The sequence below is a fragment of the Elephantulus edwardii genome, unplaced genomic scaffold (genome assembly GCF_000299155.1).
Source record: "Elephantulus edwardii isolate Elephantulus edwardi_28Jun2011 unplaced genomic scaffold, EleEdw1.0 scaffold00167, whole genome shotgun sequence".
Classification (NCBI taxonomy): domain Eukaryota; kingdom Metazoa; phylum Chordata; class Mammalia; order Macroscelidea; family Macroscelididae; genus Elephantulus; species Elephantulus edwardii.
In genome coordinates this window covers 6,582,535-6,599,981 of record NW_006399917.1, presented here as the reverse complement: position 1 = coordinate 6,599,981, position 17,447 = coordinate 6,582,535, and the positions used below count along the sequence as shown (strand labels likewise).

Genomic DNA, 17,447 nt, shown 5'->3' with positions numbered 1-17,447 from the left:
GGGCAGCATCATTATGGATGAAGGGACTGAGATTGTTAACAGCTTTAGTTTGCTTTTCTCCAAAATCAAAACTCTTGGTACCAGCAGCCAGGAAATCAAGAGATGAATTGCACTGGGAAAGTCTGCTGTCAAGGGCCTCTGCAGAGTACTGAAGAGCAATGATATCAGTCTGGTGACTAAGGTGTGCCTGATCTGGGCCACATTCTTCACAATTTCTTGCTATGCATCAGAGCACTCTATTGGACAATGACTAGGGAAGATAGAAAGAGAACTGATGTCTTTGAGCAGTGGTGCTGTAGACGAGTGTTGACTATACCATGGACTAGTAGGAGAACAAAAAGGTTTGTGCTAGAGGTTGAAACATGTTGCTTTGTGGAGGCAGGGATTCTGAAGCTTTGTCAGACACACTGTGGACATGTTACAAGGAGGGACCGGTCCTTGGAGAAGGACAGTGGAAGGACAGGACAGGAGAAGAAGACCCTCAATGAGATGGATTGATTCAGTCACTGGGGTAATGAAGGTAGGTGTGTCAGAGACAGTAATTTTGGCAAAAGATAGAGCAGGGTTTAGGGCTATTGTACACAGGGTCACAATGAGTCACAAGCAACTTGACGGCACACAACAATAAAAAGAACAACTTATCTGGAAAACAGAAATCAATATAATTCATTTGTGTATTATGGATGGCATAAACATAGCTAAAAATTCACTGCAGAAATCTGAACAGGACAGCATACTGTGGTTGTTCTTGAGTTTGGCAAAAGTTAGCTGGTACTGCCAACCCAAAAGCAAATGATTCAAATTCGCTAGCTGCTCCAAGACAGACAGGTAGACAAACTTTTTCTATGAGATTATACTGACTCTGAAAACCTGACAGAGGATCAGCTATTAGTCAAGTTTTGACTCCATGGTACACATCAACAACAACCTGTTCACAAAGCAAGCCTGGCCTCCTCTGTTAAACAGAGAACTATCTACTTTCTGCCAGAAATAGTAAGTGTCATTCTTACATTTCTGACAGTCGTGATGGGGACATTGTAGACATTTATGACTCCTGTACTACTACTACTAATCTTAGTGTGAGATGAGGAATAAATCAGCCTCTTTCCTGTCCACATCATCCACTGGTAACAGCACTTGATGTGCCTATCAGGATGGATATTACACATCATGATTAAATAGAAACAGATACATTATTGTAGCTGTGATGAAAAAAAAATACAAGTTTTGCTCTGAAGTTGCTGCAAATTGGAAACTTTCAGTGAAGAAGCCCATTTAAGTTGGATCCCACAGAGCTACCTACCTCTCCAAACTTGGAAAAACTATAGGTAAAGATGGTACAAACGCAGAAGATGACTTCAGTTTTAACATGAAGCATTAAAATGAGGACATACTTACTAAGCGGTACTATATCCTAAAAGGGGATTGAGCTTCTGGTCCTCATGGGCTAAGGATCTAATTTTAAAAATTTAAGGAAAAACCTAAATATAGATTGATTCTAGAAGCTCCTTCAACTTTATATTATCAAAATAATTTGCATAGTATTAATAACAAAATAAGGAGAAATAAGAAAATAAGGAGATGTACTACAGTGGGAAAATCTGCAGTTGGAGTAGTGATGTCACTTTGAAGACTAAGGTGCGTCTGATTCAGACCATAGTCTTTCTGATTACTAGCTATGCATGTGAGAGCTGGACAATGAATAAGGATGACAGAAAAGTAATTGATGCCTTTTAGTTTTAGTGTTTGAGAAGAACACTGGACATCCCATAGAAAGCCAATAGAACAAACAGATATGTCTGGGAGAGGGTTTAGCTGGAGTGCTCTTTGGAGGCAAGAATGATAAGGCTTCATCTCACATACTTTAGGCATGTTGCTAGGAAGGTCTATTTCCTGGGGAAAGAAATGATGTTGGGAAGGGTATAGGGTTGGGAAAGGAGATAAAGACCCTCAACCAGGAATACTAACACGGCAACGTCTGCCATGGGCTCCTGTGTGTTGGAAGTGGGAGCATAGTGCAAGACAGAACAGGGTTCAGTTGTGCTCAATACGATGGCAATAGCAACAACAACAAAACCCCAAACAAACAATGATTCCAAGTTGTAACCAACTTAGAGCTGATCCTCCAGTGGTTTTCAGAGGCTCTAACACATAGGAAGCAGGGGTAGCATCCACTTCCTAAATAACATGTCTCCAGAAACTACGAACTTTGATAAATGTCGACAGTAGCAGAGGGTTTTCAGGCCTTTTGTTCATAGGGTCACTATGAATCGTGCGCGACTCGAAGGTAATCAACACAATACACAGGAAGAGATTGCCCATTTTTTTCCTGAGGAGCAACTGCTGGATTCAAACCACCTGCCTTTGGGTTCGCAGTATCGTCACTCCTTACCCACTAGGCAACCATGATTATGATGACCCAGTAAACAACAGAAAAAGTTTGTACCATGACTTAGCCATAAATTCTCAAAAGATTTAGCCAGTATTTATGAAAATAATCCCACCACGGACGGTAATGCCACTAACACTTTTTAAGTTAAAAATGTGTCATGCTTCTAACATTCTGAATTTGTAGCTGACCCATTCATTCTATTATCATTATCCCTGACTGTCTAAGAGTGTCTAAGCATGTACATGTGGTAGTATTTCCTTCTTATTCTTATGAGTACTGAAATCATTAATTAATTAATAGATTATCTCAAAAAAGTGAAGATAATTTAAATAAAACATTTATTCTATGAAGGTCACATTGCAGAGGACAGGGTAGAGAATCATTTTTTAAAAAAGAGACCTAAAAGAATTTAACATAAAGTTAAATAAAATAAAACTGCAGCACTTTGGTTTACTTGCATACTGATTGGTGCACATACTTATTTATTTCTGGCTGCTTCATTGCTTGCAGGGTTTGTTTTTACATTAGGAAAAGCACCAGTTCCCCGCTGACACTCTTCCTATCATCTACAATCTTGGGATTACTGATGTCTTTACTTTTATCTTCTTTTTATACTTGCCTTTATCTTCTCTGCATGTTTCTAGCAATGAGGCTTTTAACATCTAGGAAGGTCAGGTGGCACACACAGGTTCCATCTGCTTCAGAAAGCCAACATAATCACAGACCCCTTTGTTGCCTCCAATGCACTGTCCCTCTCCAAGCAGTGAAAATCATCTTAGTTTTTTGTTTTTATTATCCTTTCGGTGAATTTTACTCGTGCATTTGACCAAACCTTAAAACCATGCCAGGTCTGAATTCCAAACTTCATCAAATGAATTTTCTAGTGTACATGGGTTGTTTCTTTGATCATATATTCAGACATCCACAAATAAAAATTCAAGGGTACTTACTTTGTCCTTTGGGTTATAAACATACTCCTCCTACTTTGTTTAAAAATATATTCCTAACTTTTCTTTTTTCAGAGAAAAGGAAACAAAAGTATTAAAAATTTCCATTGTATCTTTCAATTTGTGTTATCTTATTACTTGTGCTCTGGTGACCTAGTGGTAAGGAGTTGTGCTGCTAACACAAAGATACATGGTTCAAATCCAAGCCTGATACACAGGAGAAAGACGGCCCATCTCTGCCCATGATATTGACAGCTTATGAAAACCCACTGGAACATCAGCCACGAGTCAGTGCCGACATGACAGAAGACTACAACAGCTATTATTTTGTCTTAACTCTATACTAAGTAATAGTTGGTTGCCTAGTGGTAAGAATCTGTGCCACAATCCTAAAGGCCTGAGGTTCAAATCCACCAGCTGTTCTGCAGAAGAAGGATGGGCAATCTCTTCCCCTGAGATTCTCTCAAAACTCAATGCAGAGTCAGTTATGGGTCAGTTTTAACTCAACAGAGCACAACAACAACAACGCAAACCCAAGGGTGACACTGCTCTGGTGCTCTGAATCCATCAGTGAACTGAGGGAGAAAGAAAGGCAATTTCTTCCTATGTGAATTACAGCCTTGCAATCATACCCAAGAGTCAGCTATGAGTCGATTCCAACGCAAAAGAAATGAGCTGAGAATGGTCACATGTAAGTTGAAAATTAGTTCTTTTTGGGGTGACCACCTCTTGATTTTTCCAACATGAAATTTAGAAACCTTCTTTTTAGTTACAAAGTATTCTCTTGCCTGCTGGACATATTCCCTGTCCTTTCCTTACCCATTCTGCTCTTTCCTACCAATCAACAGAACCAGTACCCAACAGCACTGAGCTCAAAGGCCTGGCAACAATGTATGTTTTGCCTCAAATGGTGAGAAACAGGGGTGCTAGACTATTGCTGTTTTTAAGTGTCATCCAGCCAAGTGTGAGTCACAGCAACCGTAAGAACAACAGATCTGAACACTGTCCTATCCTGTACCATTCATCACCTCTCATACACCCAACCCACTGTTAAAATCACTATTTCAATCCATCTGGTGGAGTCTTCTATTTATTTGCTGACCCTGCATCTTTCCAAGCATGATGTCGCTCTCCAAAATATGTGAAACAAAGATTATCTTCTTTGCCTCCAAGATACATTCTGCCTACACCTTCTCTTAGACTTCTCTTTGTTCATTTGGCAGTCCATGGGATATTCCATACTTTTCTCCAACATCAAAGCTCAAAGGGATCAATTCTTCTTCTGTCATCTTTATTCTCTTTTCAGTTCTCAGAGCATAGCAAGTGATAAAAAGAACATGGTCTAAATCAAGTGCAACTTAAGTCTTCAAACTGACATCATTACTCCTCAGAAAGCCAGGGGTCTCTGACTGCAGACTTTTCAAGTGCGATGTTTCCTCGTCTCCTGATTGATGGTATCAAGGCTGTTGGTTGTAGATCCAAGTAACACAAAGTCATTAATGGTTTCAACATTTTCTCATCTATCTTGATGTTGCCTACTGGCCTAGTGGTGAGAATTTTTGTTTTCTTGATGTTGAGATGCAATCCATATTGGAGGCTGTAGTCTTTGATCTTCTGCAGCAAGTATTTCAAGCCCTTTTTACTTTCAGCAAGCAAGCCTGTGTCATCTGCAGGTTACTGCTAAGTCTTTCTCTAATTTTGATACTAGATTCATATTCATAGAGTCCAGCTTCTCGAATAAATTTGCTCAGTATACAGATTAAAGCGGTATGGAGGGAAAACAGAATCACTTACTGCACACCCTCACTATTTTAAACCTGTAATGTTCCTTATTCTGGGCGTAGGTTTTGCAAGAGCACAGTTAAACATTCTGGGAGTCTCATTCTTCTCAATATAGGCCATAATTTGTTATGATCCAAGTCAAATGCCTTTGCATAGGCAATAAAGCACATTTAGACATTCTTCTGGTATTCTTTACTTTCAGTCAGAATCCATCTGACATCAGCAATGATATCTTTGATGCCACGGCCGCTTCTAAACCCAGTTGAACTTGTGGCAGTATTCGGTCTGTTTAGCATGTTTCTGGTTTTTATTCACCCTCCTCCCCCTGCACCCCCATTCTTAAATGTAATAACATTTACAATTCTTTTATTTTATACTGGTTTACTTACAAAGTTCATATACACTGGATTTCAAACCGGATCTTTACCATTTCATTTATCCACCTCTCCCTCCACCTACAAAATTGTGTGACCCTATGATTAATACCTTCCTCCCTCCCTGGTCCATTCTCACCCCTCTGCTCTCCCACTTGGATCCTTATACATTTTATACACTAATGGTCTTATTCAGTATTTGTCATTATAAGACTCAGTTCACTTAGCAAAATGCTCTTCAGTCCCTCCCCAAGTTACATAGTAATATACAAAATCATTATCCCTGTGTGCTGCATAGTATTCCATCATGTGAATATACTAGAATTTCTCAATCCATTCAATTGTGGTTGGGCATTTGGGCTGTTGCCATGTTCTTGCTATGGTGAATAATGCTACTATGAACATTGGTATATAAGTCTTCATTTGTGCCTAAGTTCTCTTTTTCTCAGTTTATATTCCAAGCAGTGTAATAGCTGAGTCATATGGAATTTCTATGTCCCACTTTCTGAGAAAATGCCAAACTGCCTTCCAGAGTGGTTATACCATTTTATAATCCCACCAACAGTGTATAAGAGTTCCTGTCTAAAAAGAAAAAAAAAACCAAGTTCCAGTCTCTGTACATCTCTCCAACATTTATTACTTGTTGTCTTGTTAAACTTTGCCACTGCTACTGAAATGAGATGATTTCTCATTATGATGTGCATCTTTCTTATTGCCAGTGATTTTGAGCATTTCGGCATGTGTCTGTTGGCCATCTGAATATCTTCCTCTATGAAAATTCTTTCCATGTCATTTACCCTTTGTAATTGTATTATCAGATTTTTTTCTTGTTCAGGCCCTATCGGATTCTGTAACCTTTTGACCTTTGTTTGAAATGGTACTGCCAAATGCTTTTTCCCAGTTAATAGGCTTTATGGTCTATATATAATTTTTAAATGATCTTGAACAACACTTTAGTTGCATATAACATTAATTAAATTGTTCAATAGTTTCCACATTCTGTTGGATGAGCTTTCTTGGGAATTGGAACAAATATGGATCTCTTCTGGTCAGCTGCCAGGTAGCTGTCCTCCAAATTTCCTGGAAAAGGATGGTGAGCACATCCAGGGCTGCATTTGTTATTTGAAACATATCAAGTGGTATCTCACAGATTCCTGGGGCCTTATATTTGTTAATGCCTGAGTGCCACTTGAACTACTTCCTTCATTACAACTGAATCTTGATCATATGGTATTTCTTGAAATATTTCAGTATAGGCTAATTCATTTTAGTAGTGATCCTTGGTATTCCCTCTATCTTCATTAAATGCTCCCTGCATTGTTCAAGATTTTGCCTACAGCAACTCTTGGTACCAAAATTTGACAACTGAATTTGTTTTCAGTTCTTTCACTTTGAGCAATGTGGACCAAGTTCTTTTCCTTTTTATCCTCCAATTCAGTTATCTGCACAAGCCATCATAATACTTTGCTTGTTTTCTCAAGCTTCCCTTTGAAATCTTCTGTTCGGGTCTTTCACTTTACCATCTCTCTTTATCTTGTGTCTCGAAACTCTTAATTTTCAGAGTCTCTTCTGAAATCCATTTTGATTTTTCCTTTCTCCTGTCTCTGTAATGACCTTCTGCTCTCTTCCTGCATCATACCCTTGATGTTAATTCCACAACTCACTTGGTCTTGGAACTTGTGTTCAATGCTATTCTTAAGACGACCTTTAATTTAGGTAGGATAAATTCAAGATAATATTTTGGTTCTCATAAACTTGTCTTAATTTTCTTCAATTTCAATTTTATTGATGGTTTCTTCCAGGGTTGGCACCTGACTTGGTTCTGTCTGCTGATATTGAGCTTCTCCAATGATCCTGATTCCTATACAGTTCATCAGGTAAAGTTCAAGTGTAAAGTCACTGTGTGTGTGTGTGTGTGTGTGTGTTAAAGGTACTTGGGATGAATAAATCATTTAACAGGCAAAATTTGATGACTCTACTTCCATCCTCATTTCCGTCACCATCTTGATTGCATGTTTGGTCAATTTCAAACTGTAAGTTTTGGTAAAAATCTTCAACTGCCTCTTCTTTGGCTCTATCTGTTGATGTGCATGTATATTTAAATAACAGTCATGTTATCAGGTCTTCCTTGTATACATATGAATAATACTCCATCAGTCACAAGACAGCCAGTTAGGATAGAACATGAAATTACCCTTTCAATTATAAAAGCAACATTCCAATTATCACTGAGTTGACTGGGATTTACAGTGACCTCCGTCAGGTTTTTATAGCTGTAATCCTTATGGTAGTAGACTGCCCACCTTTCCCATTTGGAGTGGCTGGTGGAATTGAACTTCTGGATTGCAGTCTGGTATACTGTGCAATACACCATCAGAGCTTCTTACCCAAAGCGTGGGATTCATTATACTTCCCTGAATTTCCTTTTTTTTTTTTTAAAAAAAACAAAACAAAACAAAAAACAAACAAAACCACAGAAGCATGCAGGACAAAGGACAAAGCAGGGATCTGAGATATCATGCCCCAAAACCATTGTGGTTAAGTGAATTCAACGTTTTGCTGACATCTACTAATTTCCAAGGTTGTAAATCTTTATGGAAGGAGACTGCCATCTAAAGGACCAGTTGGATTTTAAACACTACTCTGAAAGGATTTCTTACCAGAGGGTTCTTTCTTTTCAGACAAAACCAAAACTGGGTTCGGAGTTAAGACAAATTTAAGACAGGGCTAACCTTTAAGACACTGGAATGCATGGCAAATGGATACTGGTACTTTCTCCTCAGAACATGGAAAACTGTTTTCTGGAATTGATTTTAAGTGTATTCTAGCTCCGCAGCAAAGGATAAATTTATAGCCTTCCTAATGATGGTGCTGGTGAATGGATCTGCTCCGTCTTAGATTTTTAGTTCAGGTCAATAAGAGCAAGCAAACTGCTGATACAGGTGATGATGAAACTTTACAAGAAGCTAAAACTTCTGCAAGATGGTATACTCTTTTCTGAGGAATAAATGCTCATGATATGTGGTAAAATAAATAAATGAATGAATGACCTGTTGGGATGTTAGAAACAATGACCCTTCAGCATATAATGCTCTATGCCATCAGGACTCCTGAGACATCGGCTTTTACTAGTAGTGTTGAGTCAGAACTGACACACAGCTGACCCTTCAGCAGGTTTTCAGAGGCAGTAAATCACATGGGAGGAGACTGCCTCTCCTTCTTCTGCAGAGCTTTTAGTGGGTATGAACTATATACTGCCTTTTGGGGTGGCAGTAAAGCTCTTTACCAATAGGCAACCAGAGCTCCTTATGAATTGTCCTAATGTGTCTTATTCTATAACCAAGAATCACTTCATTTGTGTTTTTACAATTTGTTTTCTCTCCAAGTTGAGATAATACAAGTGACTTCGATTCACAGTGCATCGATATTTCTCCACTCTCAATACAGAAACTCATTTCTGAGACACCATCCACATTAAAGCAGAGACAGTGAAGCCCATAAAGGTCTAAAATACTTGGAATGTGTCTTAAAGAAACATATGTGCTTGGGTCAAGCCAAACACATACATATTACTACTGTATAAAGCACATAGTGTGGAGTACCATAGATCTAAAAACAAATGATCCAAAATGAGACTATGAATATGCTCACTGGATTACCATCCTAAAGCAAAGGCATTAGATCTGGGTTTTGAAGGATGAATAGAGAAATAACTGAAATGGTGATACAATCTGATCAGATCAGTGATAAAGAAAGATAATTCAGGAAATCATCTGACAGATCTTTTCATTAAAATTGAACAATTCAACTCAAGTCACTGCCATCAAGTCAGGATCAACTCATAGCTGACCCTTCAGGGAGTTTTCAGGAAGCTGTAAGTTACATGGAAGGAGAAATTTCCCATCTTTCTCCCATGGAGCTGCTGCTGTCTTCAAACCACCGGAGGTGTCATGTTCGGGTTAGCTACACCAGTGCCCTACAACCTGCGTCAGCAGAGTGCACCAAAATGACACAAACAAAACAAAAAACTTTACAAAATGCCACCAGTTATAAAATAATGCTTCACTTACACAAGATATATCAACTGCATGACTCCTATGACCTAGGCATGGTGTTCACATTGTTGTTATTAGGTGTCTTCATGCAATGAATAACAGATTTGAACCCGGTTCTATCGTGTGCCACTCTTAACATCATCTCTCACACACTTGAGCCCACTGTTGCAGTCACTTTGTTAATTCACCTCATTGAGGGTCTTTCTCTGTTTTGCTACCCTCTACATTTCTAAGCATAATGTTCCTCTCCAAGGAGTAGCCTCTCTTAGCAACATATCCAAAACATATGAAAACAGCTTCTCCCCCATATTTCCTTTCAGGGAGGAAGACCCATCCCTTTGGGGATGTTGTTGTTGTTGTTATGTGCCGTCGAGTCGTTTGTGACTCATAGCGACCCTATGTACAACAGCCCTAAACCCTGCTCTATCCTGTGCCAATCGCATTGCTTTTGACACACCCATCCCGATTACCCCAGTCACGGAATCAATCCACCTCATAGAGGGTTTTCCCCTCCTGTACTGTCCCTCTACACTACCCAGAATGATGTCCCTCTCCAAAGACCTGTCTCTCCTTGCAACATGTCCAAAGTATGTCAAACGAAGCCCCAGAATCTTTGCCTCCAAGGAGTAGCCTGGTTTAACCCTCTCCCGGATGAATCTGTTTGTTTTCTTGGCAGTCCATGGTACATTCAATACTCTTCTCCAGCACCACAGCTCAAAGGCACCAACTCTCCTTCTGTCCTCCCTAGTCATTGTCCAGCTCTCTGATGCATAACAAGTGATTGCAAAGACCATGGCCTGTATCAGGCACACCTTCGTCTCCAAAGAGACACCGTTGCTCTTGAGTACTTTAGAGATGTCCCTAATAACACTTTCCTATCGCAATACATTTTTTTATTTCCTGGCTGCTGGTGCCAAGAGTGTTGACTGTGGAGCTGAGCAAACTGAAGCTGTGAACAATCTCAATCTCTTCATCATCCATCCTGATGCTACCAATTGGTCCATTGGTGAGAATCTTTGCCTTCTTGACATTGAGCCTCAATCTATACTGAAGGCTGCAGTCCTTGATCCTCTGCAACTTTGTAATAAATCTAGCTTTACTAATTTACCTTAAAACAAAACAAAACAATATGTGAGACAAAGCTTCATCATCTTTGCCTACAAGAAACACTATAGCTGTACTTTTTCCAAGACATATCTGTTTGTTCTTTTGCAATCCATAGGATACTCCATACACCTCTCTAATACGACAACACAAAGATATCAATTTATTCTGCCATCCTTATTCACTGTCCAACTCTCCTTGGCTTCATATTAGAGATTTAAAACACAGTCTCTCATTTCAGGGAGCTGGATATGACAAGTATGAGAAGAAAGTGTGACATGTGCAGGGAAAGCCTTAGATTAGAGCCTATGCAAAGTAATCGGGTGGGTCAAAGGGAGAAGACCTCAAGTTAGATCCAGTGAAAGCTGAAAGGTGGTTTCCTTCCATGTCGGAGATGAAAGTCTGATCCCCAGTGAGTGTACCTAGAGTATAGACACACTACATCTGTTAGTGGGTATTTCTGTATCACTCTAAGACTAAATGGGTTTCAGAAAAGCTTCTAGACTAAGAAGAAGGGCATCATGGTGATCAACAGAAAATCAGCCAATGAAAACCCTATAGATCACAATGGTTTGAACTTACTATTTCTAACAAAACAGTGACTGTAAATATAAGGCATGCCAGTTTACACATGTCAGCCAGGCACAAAGAACAGAAGAGCTGAATTATAATGAATATGCAAAATGAGAAAGGCAGTGAAGGAGATTAGAACAAAGCAAACTCAACATTTAGGAAAAAGAAGAAAAGGACTATGAATGAAATACTCTCAAATGGTTTGAGAACCAGGGGAGATTCTAGACAGCACTGAAGGTGGCATGAAGGCCTTGAAATAGAATAGTAAAAAAAAAAGAATAGTCAAGCAAAGTACAGAACAATTTCACCAGACTTGGTAGAGAGAGGTCAAATGAGTTATATGTGAGGAGTTTTCTCAGATGGGGCAGGCTGAGCTTAACAATGGGGTGATGTTGTTGTTGTTAGGTCTCACTGAGTTGAGTACAACTCATAGCGACCCTTTGAACAAAAGATCTGAAACCAGTCCTGTCCTGTGCCATCATCACACTTCCCAACACACAAGAGCACATTGAAGCAGTCACCTTGTGAATTCATCTTGTTGAGGGTCTTCCTCTCCTTTGCCGACCGTCCACCCTTGAAACATCATGACCCTCTACAAGGAATAGTAAGTATCTCCTAGGAATATATCCAAAGTATGTAAGGCAAAGCCTCATCATTCTTGCTTCCAAAGAGCACTCTGGCTGCACCCTCTCCAAGACATAGCTATTCATTTTCTTGGTCGTCCATGCAACGTACAGTTAAAAAACAAAACAAACCAAAAATCACATCACCAAGAAAGTCAAAACACAAAAAAACAAACAAACACAAAAACCCCTAAAGTACCAAAATCATTAATCTTGGTAGTGTAAACAGAGGAACATTTTCATATAGGCTAAATACTTAAAGAATTATAGAGAGTCAAAAGAAATAAGGAAATGAAAAACAGCAAGATGGTATAAAAGACAAAGTATTTGATATGTCCATTTTATTCTAACATTGTATTTAATACTCTAAACAATATACCATAGGGCACTTCAATGTTGAATTTTAATTTCTATCTTTAGCTTGTGCATGGCAAGATTTAAAGTTGGCAGTCTGTCAGCTATCCTTGAAAGGGTCCCAAGACCTTAAGTAGGTATCAACTAGACAGATGGTCAAGGTACAAAGATACTCTGCATCTTATTATATTTTTTCTTCTTGAGGTCTTTAAAAAAAATTGGTGTAATTAGAATGTTAAGTTTATTGAGCACTTGACTACTGGGATAGTCTTAAGGTGTTTGAAAAATTCTCTCTATCCTTTAATGTCTTTGACTAAAAACAATGGCAAAATATTTGATCCGCAAAGATATATGAAAAGAGAAAAACTGAAAATAGGGGGAGGGAGAAAAATCAGCTCTTGTTAATCATTAAAACAAATTCTTTTTACAAAATGTTAATATTTAAATTCATGAGTATAGTGAATTGTAGTGATGACATTTAAGACATCACTATAAATAAAATGACGCATCACTATAAATAAAATTCCCAAAGGAGCAACATAGATAGCAAATGCTTTACCCTTTCATTTTTAAATCCCACAAAATAATCTATCCTTTTGATGAGTAAGACTGTAGAAGGGCAATCTCAGGTAGTAAAAATCTATTTCAGACCAACATATACTGACATAGAAGGGAATTTATAACAAGCTATTAACCTTCAGTACAACATAAAATTTTCATAATGACACTTCACAAAAATATTATTTCCCACACTTCACAACAATTAAGAAACCTCAGCAGGGCAATCTCTTACCTAGTTCTTCATTTTCAATGACTTCAAACGTAGCCCAGATATCACCTTTTGTAGGAATGATATTTTTTATTGCTAATATATCATTAGTCAATTCTTCTGCTTCCATTACAGGTGATATCTGCAATAAAAGCAAAATTTCCTTAGAGAACACATCAGACAAACAAGCTAGCTACGCTAGGACACTGATCATCTCCAGACATCATAGTTGTTCTTAGATATCATGGAGTGCATTGTGACCCTATTTCTAACAGACGTAAACATTTCCTGATCCTGTGCCATCCTCACTAATGCTGCAATGCTTGACCCTAACTTGTAGCTACTGTACCTATACACTTTTTTTTTATTCCCCAAGGTTCTTCCTAATACACTTAATAGCTGTTCTATGCATAAACAAAAATACAGAATCTTCAGATCCCCAGACTAATAAATTTTAATTTATGATATTACACCACAGACATATACAGGACAGCATTTTCCTCTTAATAAGTGAATAGTTTGAAGAGTGAGAAGGGGAGACTGCACCTAGTTATACACAGAAAAGGTGTCCAATAGTCGTCAAGCAGTAAAGGTTTCACTTGTCAATTCTATAAGCCAGAGTGCCTTAGTGTATCCAGCCTGGGCCTTAAATTATACAGTCAGTTGCAGTCCCATCATTCTAAAAGGCCCCAGGGTTTTAGAGGTCTAAGATGTGCATGTCATGCCAAGTGGCAGATGGTGGGATAGCAAAGCTGGAGCCAGGATTTGAGGTCACAAAGCAGACTACATTGCTAGCCAGGGGGATACTCTACACGAGTGCCCACACCTCAGGCCTCTGTGTATGGGCACCACTGTCTTCAGGGATTTTTAGAAGAATTTTTTATTCATTTTTCTCATATATTAGTCAATCTGAAATGTATGCTAGTCAAAAGCAAGGTCACTTACTTCAAGGAGAATTAAATGATAATGTTAAACAGAAGATGTCTTGCGTGTGGATTTTTTTGCCCCCTCTAGATTCCATTACTAAAAAAGTGGGATAGAACTTGCTTTGATATCTCAGTACAATTAAGTAACGATCAACTGAGATAAATGTAGCCAAAGGCTTTGCAAAGCCTTAAGAAATAAGTAGCTATCCCTCTGTAGTTTTTTGTTGTGTTTTATGAAAGCATTAGGAGTTACAAGGTAAAACTTAACCTTTGCATGATCAATAAAAGTAAACATCCTTCTGATTGATACTCCATGCTTTCAGCCAAGACCCTTTTGACATCAGCAATGATATCTTTTGTTTCACATACTCTTCTGAATCCAGATTTTCTGTCAATGTACTGTTTCAGTCACTTTTTTTTAAGCTTCAACAAGACGTTACTTGTATATACTGATGATGTTGTTGTTATGTGTCGTCAAGTCACTTGTGACCCACAGCGATCCTACGTACAACAGCCCTAAAATCTGCTCGGTCCTGTGCCAGTTGCACTGTCTCCGACACACCCACCCCGAATACCCCAGTCACTGAATCAATCCTCCTCATAGAGGGTCTTCCCCTCCTGTGCCGTCTCTGCAGCCTCCCAAGCATGATGTCCCTTTCCAAGGACCGGTACCTCCTTACAACATGTCCAAAGTATGTCAGACGAAGCCTCAGAATCCTTGCCTCCAAGGAGCCACCTGGTTTAACCCTCTTCAGGATGAATCTCTTTGTTTTCTCAGCAGTCCATGGTACATCCAACACTCTTCTCCAGCACCACAAAGCAGCTCAAAAGCATCAATTCTGCTTCTATCCTCTCTAGCACTGTCCAACTCTCTGACACATAACAAGTGACTGCTAATACTATGGCCTGTATCAGATGCACCTTAGTCTCCAGAAAGACAACATTGCTCTTCAGCATTTTGGAGCGGTCCCTAACAGCAGACTTTCCCATCGCAATATATCTTTTCATTTCCTGGCTACTGTTACTGAGAGTGTTGTCTGTGGAGCCAAGCAAACTAAAGCTGTCAACTATCTCAATCTCTTCACCATCCATCCTGATGCTGCCAAATGGTCCAGTGGTGAGAATCTTTGTCTTCTTGACATTGAGCCTCAATCCATATTGAAGGCTGCAGTCTTGACCCTCTGCAGCAAGCACTTCAGGTCCTCCTCAGTTTCAGCAAGCAGGGTTGTGTCATCTGCATAACACAAATTGTTGATAGATCTTCCACCAATCCTGATGCCACACACATATACTGATGATATTTTTTTATAATTTCTGCACTCTGTTGCACCATAGGCTTTGTTTGTTTTGTTTTGGGTTTTTTAGATAGGAACAAATATTAATATTTTCTAGTCAGTTAGTTAGTGTGAAAAGAGCAAGGGCCATGTGGGGAAGGCCATATATTTTATCAACTCTACAAAGGGGAACTGTCCCTGTCAACAACATCAACAATGTAAAACCAATTCCCTTGAGTCTGAAATATGCCTCCCACACTCCTGCATCTCCTTACACTCAACCCAACACTAATCTTAATCACTTTATTAGGTCCAAAACCCATTGCAATACCTCACATAACACACAGAACCATAATAGGGAAGTCAAAAAGGTTTAGTGTTATTCAGGTTAGTAGCAAAATACAATCAGAACAGTTTCTGAAATGTACTCACAGGATTGTCAGCCTTTGGTCTCATGGCTTTAGGCTCTGACACATGCCAATTATGGCTCTCTCTTTCCCTGACTCCTCCAAGAAACTTGAGCAAAAGGCTCTTAGCTCTGGGTCCATGGCATAGCAGTCCCAAGGTCAGCTCCATCTTATGTGAGGTCTCTGGTTCTCCACTAGGCCCTAGGCCCTGGTCTGACTTGTCCCAGATAATGGACTGCATTCTCTTGCTTATTCTTTGCTGGTGGAGAGATTCTCAACTTCTGGTGGATCCAGTCAATGTAATGATGAGACTACCTAGTCCTCTTGTGGATTGGCAAGACCTGCCAAGTGCCTTGTGGATAAGGTAACACACTCTATTTGCATATTCCCGCCCATTCACTTGGCAAAGTCATGGTCACTCGCTAGGGAAACCAGTAGGCACAATAAACCCTTAACACTTCCGTCAGGTCTTCAAAATTTCTCAGCTGAACTAGTGACCATATCCAGGGTTGCATCTGTTTCTTGAAACACTTTAACTAGTAAACTGCCAATTCCTGGGTCTTATTTGCTGCCAATGTCCTCCAGGTAGCACGGGCTCCTTCCTTCAAGTACCACTGATTCTTTTTTTTTTTTTTTTTTACCACTGATTCTTAATATCCTGAAAGGATTCAGTTGTAAATAAATTTTTTTGGTACAGTAACAGTGCATATTTCTTCCATATTTTCTTAATATTGCCCCAATCATTTCTTATTTTGCCTATAGAATTTTTAGTATTCCTTATTTTGCCCATATAGAATTATTTAGTATTTAAACTTGATTTTTTTTTCAGTTCTTTCTGCTTAAGAAATGGTGAGCATATTGTTCCCTTTTGATGTTCTCACTTCAACTCGTAGCACATTTCATTATATTTTGCTTTGTCATCTCTTTGAGCAGTCCTTTGAAATCTTCTGTTCACATCATTAGTTAGCATTTATTCCCTTTCTTAGGGCCTCTTTACAGTTTCAGAGTTTCTTATGAAACCTATTTTGGTTTTTTTTTTCTATTCTTCTTTGTTTTTGTAATGACCTTTTGCTTTCTTCATGGATGATATCCTTGATATTCCACAACCCATTTGGTCTTCAGTCATTAGTGTCCAAAGTATCAAATCTAGAGATAGTTTGTAAACTCAGATTGGTTAAACCTGTATTTTGATTCTTAGAGATTTGTTTTAAGTTTGTTGGTTTTTTTTTTTCCAGTTTCAGTTTGACCTTGCATGATTAATTAATGGCCTATTCCCAAATGGTCCTTCACCTTGTTTTGAAAGATAATATTGAGCTTCTTCTAGCATTCCCCCCACCCCAGTTGTAGTCAACACTTAACGCCTTTGTATTTCATCAGGCATTTGAGAGAGGGAACTGCAATATACAATGGCTAACATTCAGAAGAATTTGGATTCTAGAAACCAAATTGTGCTCATGTGAAACTTGTACATAGAGGAAGAAGCAGTCATTTGAACAGAAGAAAGTATACTACATGGTTTAAAACCAGAAAACAGTACATTGTTTCCTTGTATCCTTTCTCTATCCTTACTAAATCTAGTAACAAAGAAATAATTAGAAAAAGTAGATTGTAAGAAGAATTTGTCAGAGGATTGGGGGAAGGAAGACTAATAAACTACTTGAGTTATATAGTTGATACAACCTTGGCTGCAGAAAGAAAGACACAGATCCAGCCCCTAACGACAAGACACATACATCACTTTCCTACTTGTTCTATAGTCTAAGTAAGGTAAGTATTGCTATATAATCCTATTACATATTGATTAGAATATGTAAATTAGGCAAGCTCTGGTGGCCTAGTGGCAAGAAGGTGTACTGCAATCCCAGAG

At 38.9% G+C, this 17,447-nt stretch overlaps 1 protein-coding gene across 1 annotated transcript in view; it reads right to left on the bottom strand.

Moving 5' to 3' along the window:
- Nucleotides 1–17,447, bottom strand: part of ARAP2 (ArfGAP with RhoGAP domain, ankyrin repeat and PH domain 2) — a 302,530-nt gene that overhangs the window by 69,226 nt on the left and 215,857 nt on the right. Inside the window, exon 25 of the mRNA XM_006895415.1 lies at nt 12,998–13,115. Within this exon, the coding sequence (XP_006895477.1) occupies nt 12,998–13,115 (118 nt within the window). The remainder of the gene's footprint in view (nt 1–12,997; nt 13,116–17,447) is intronic.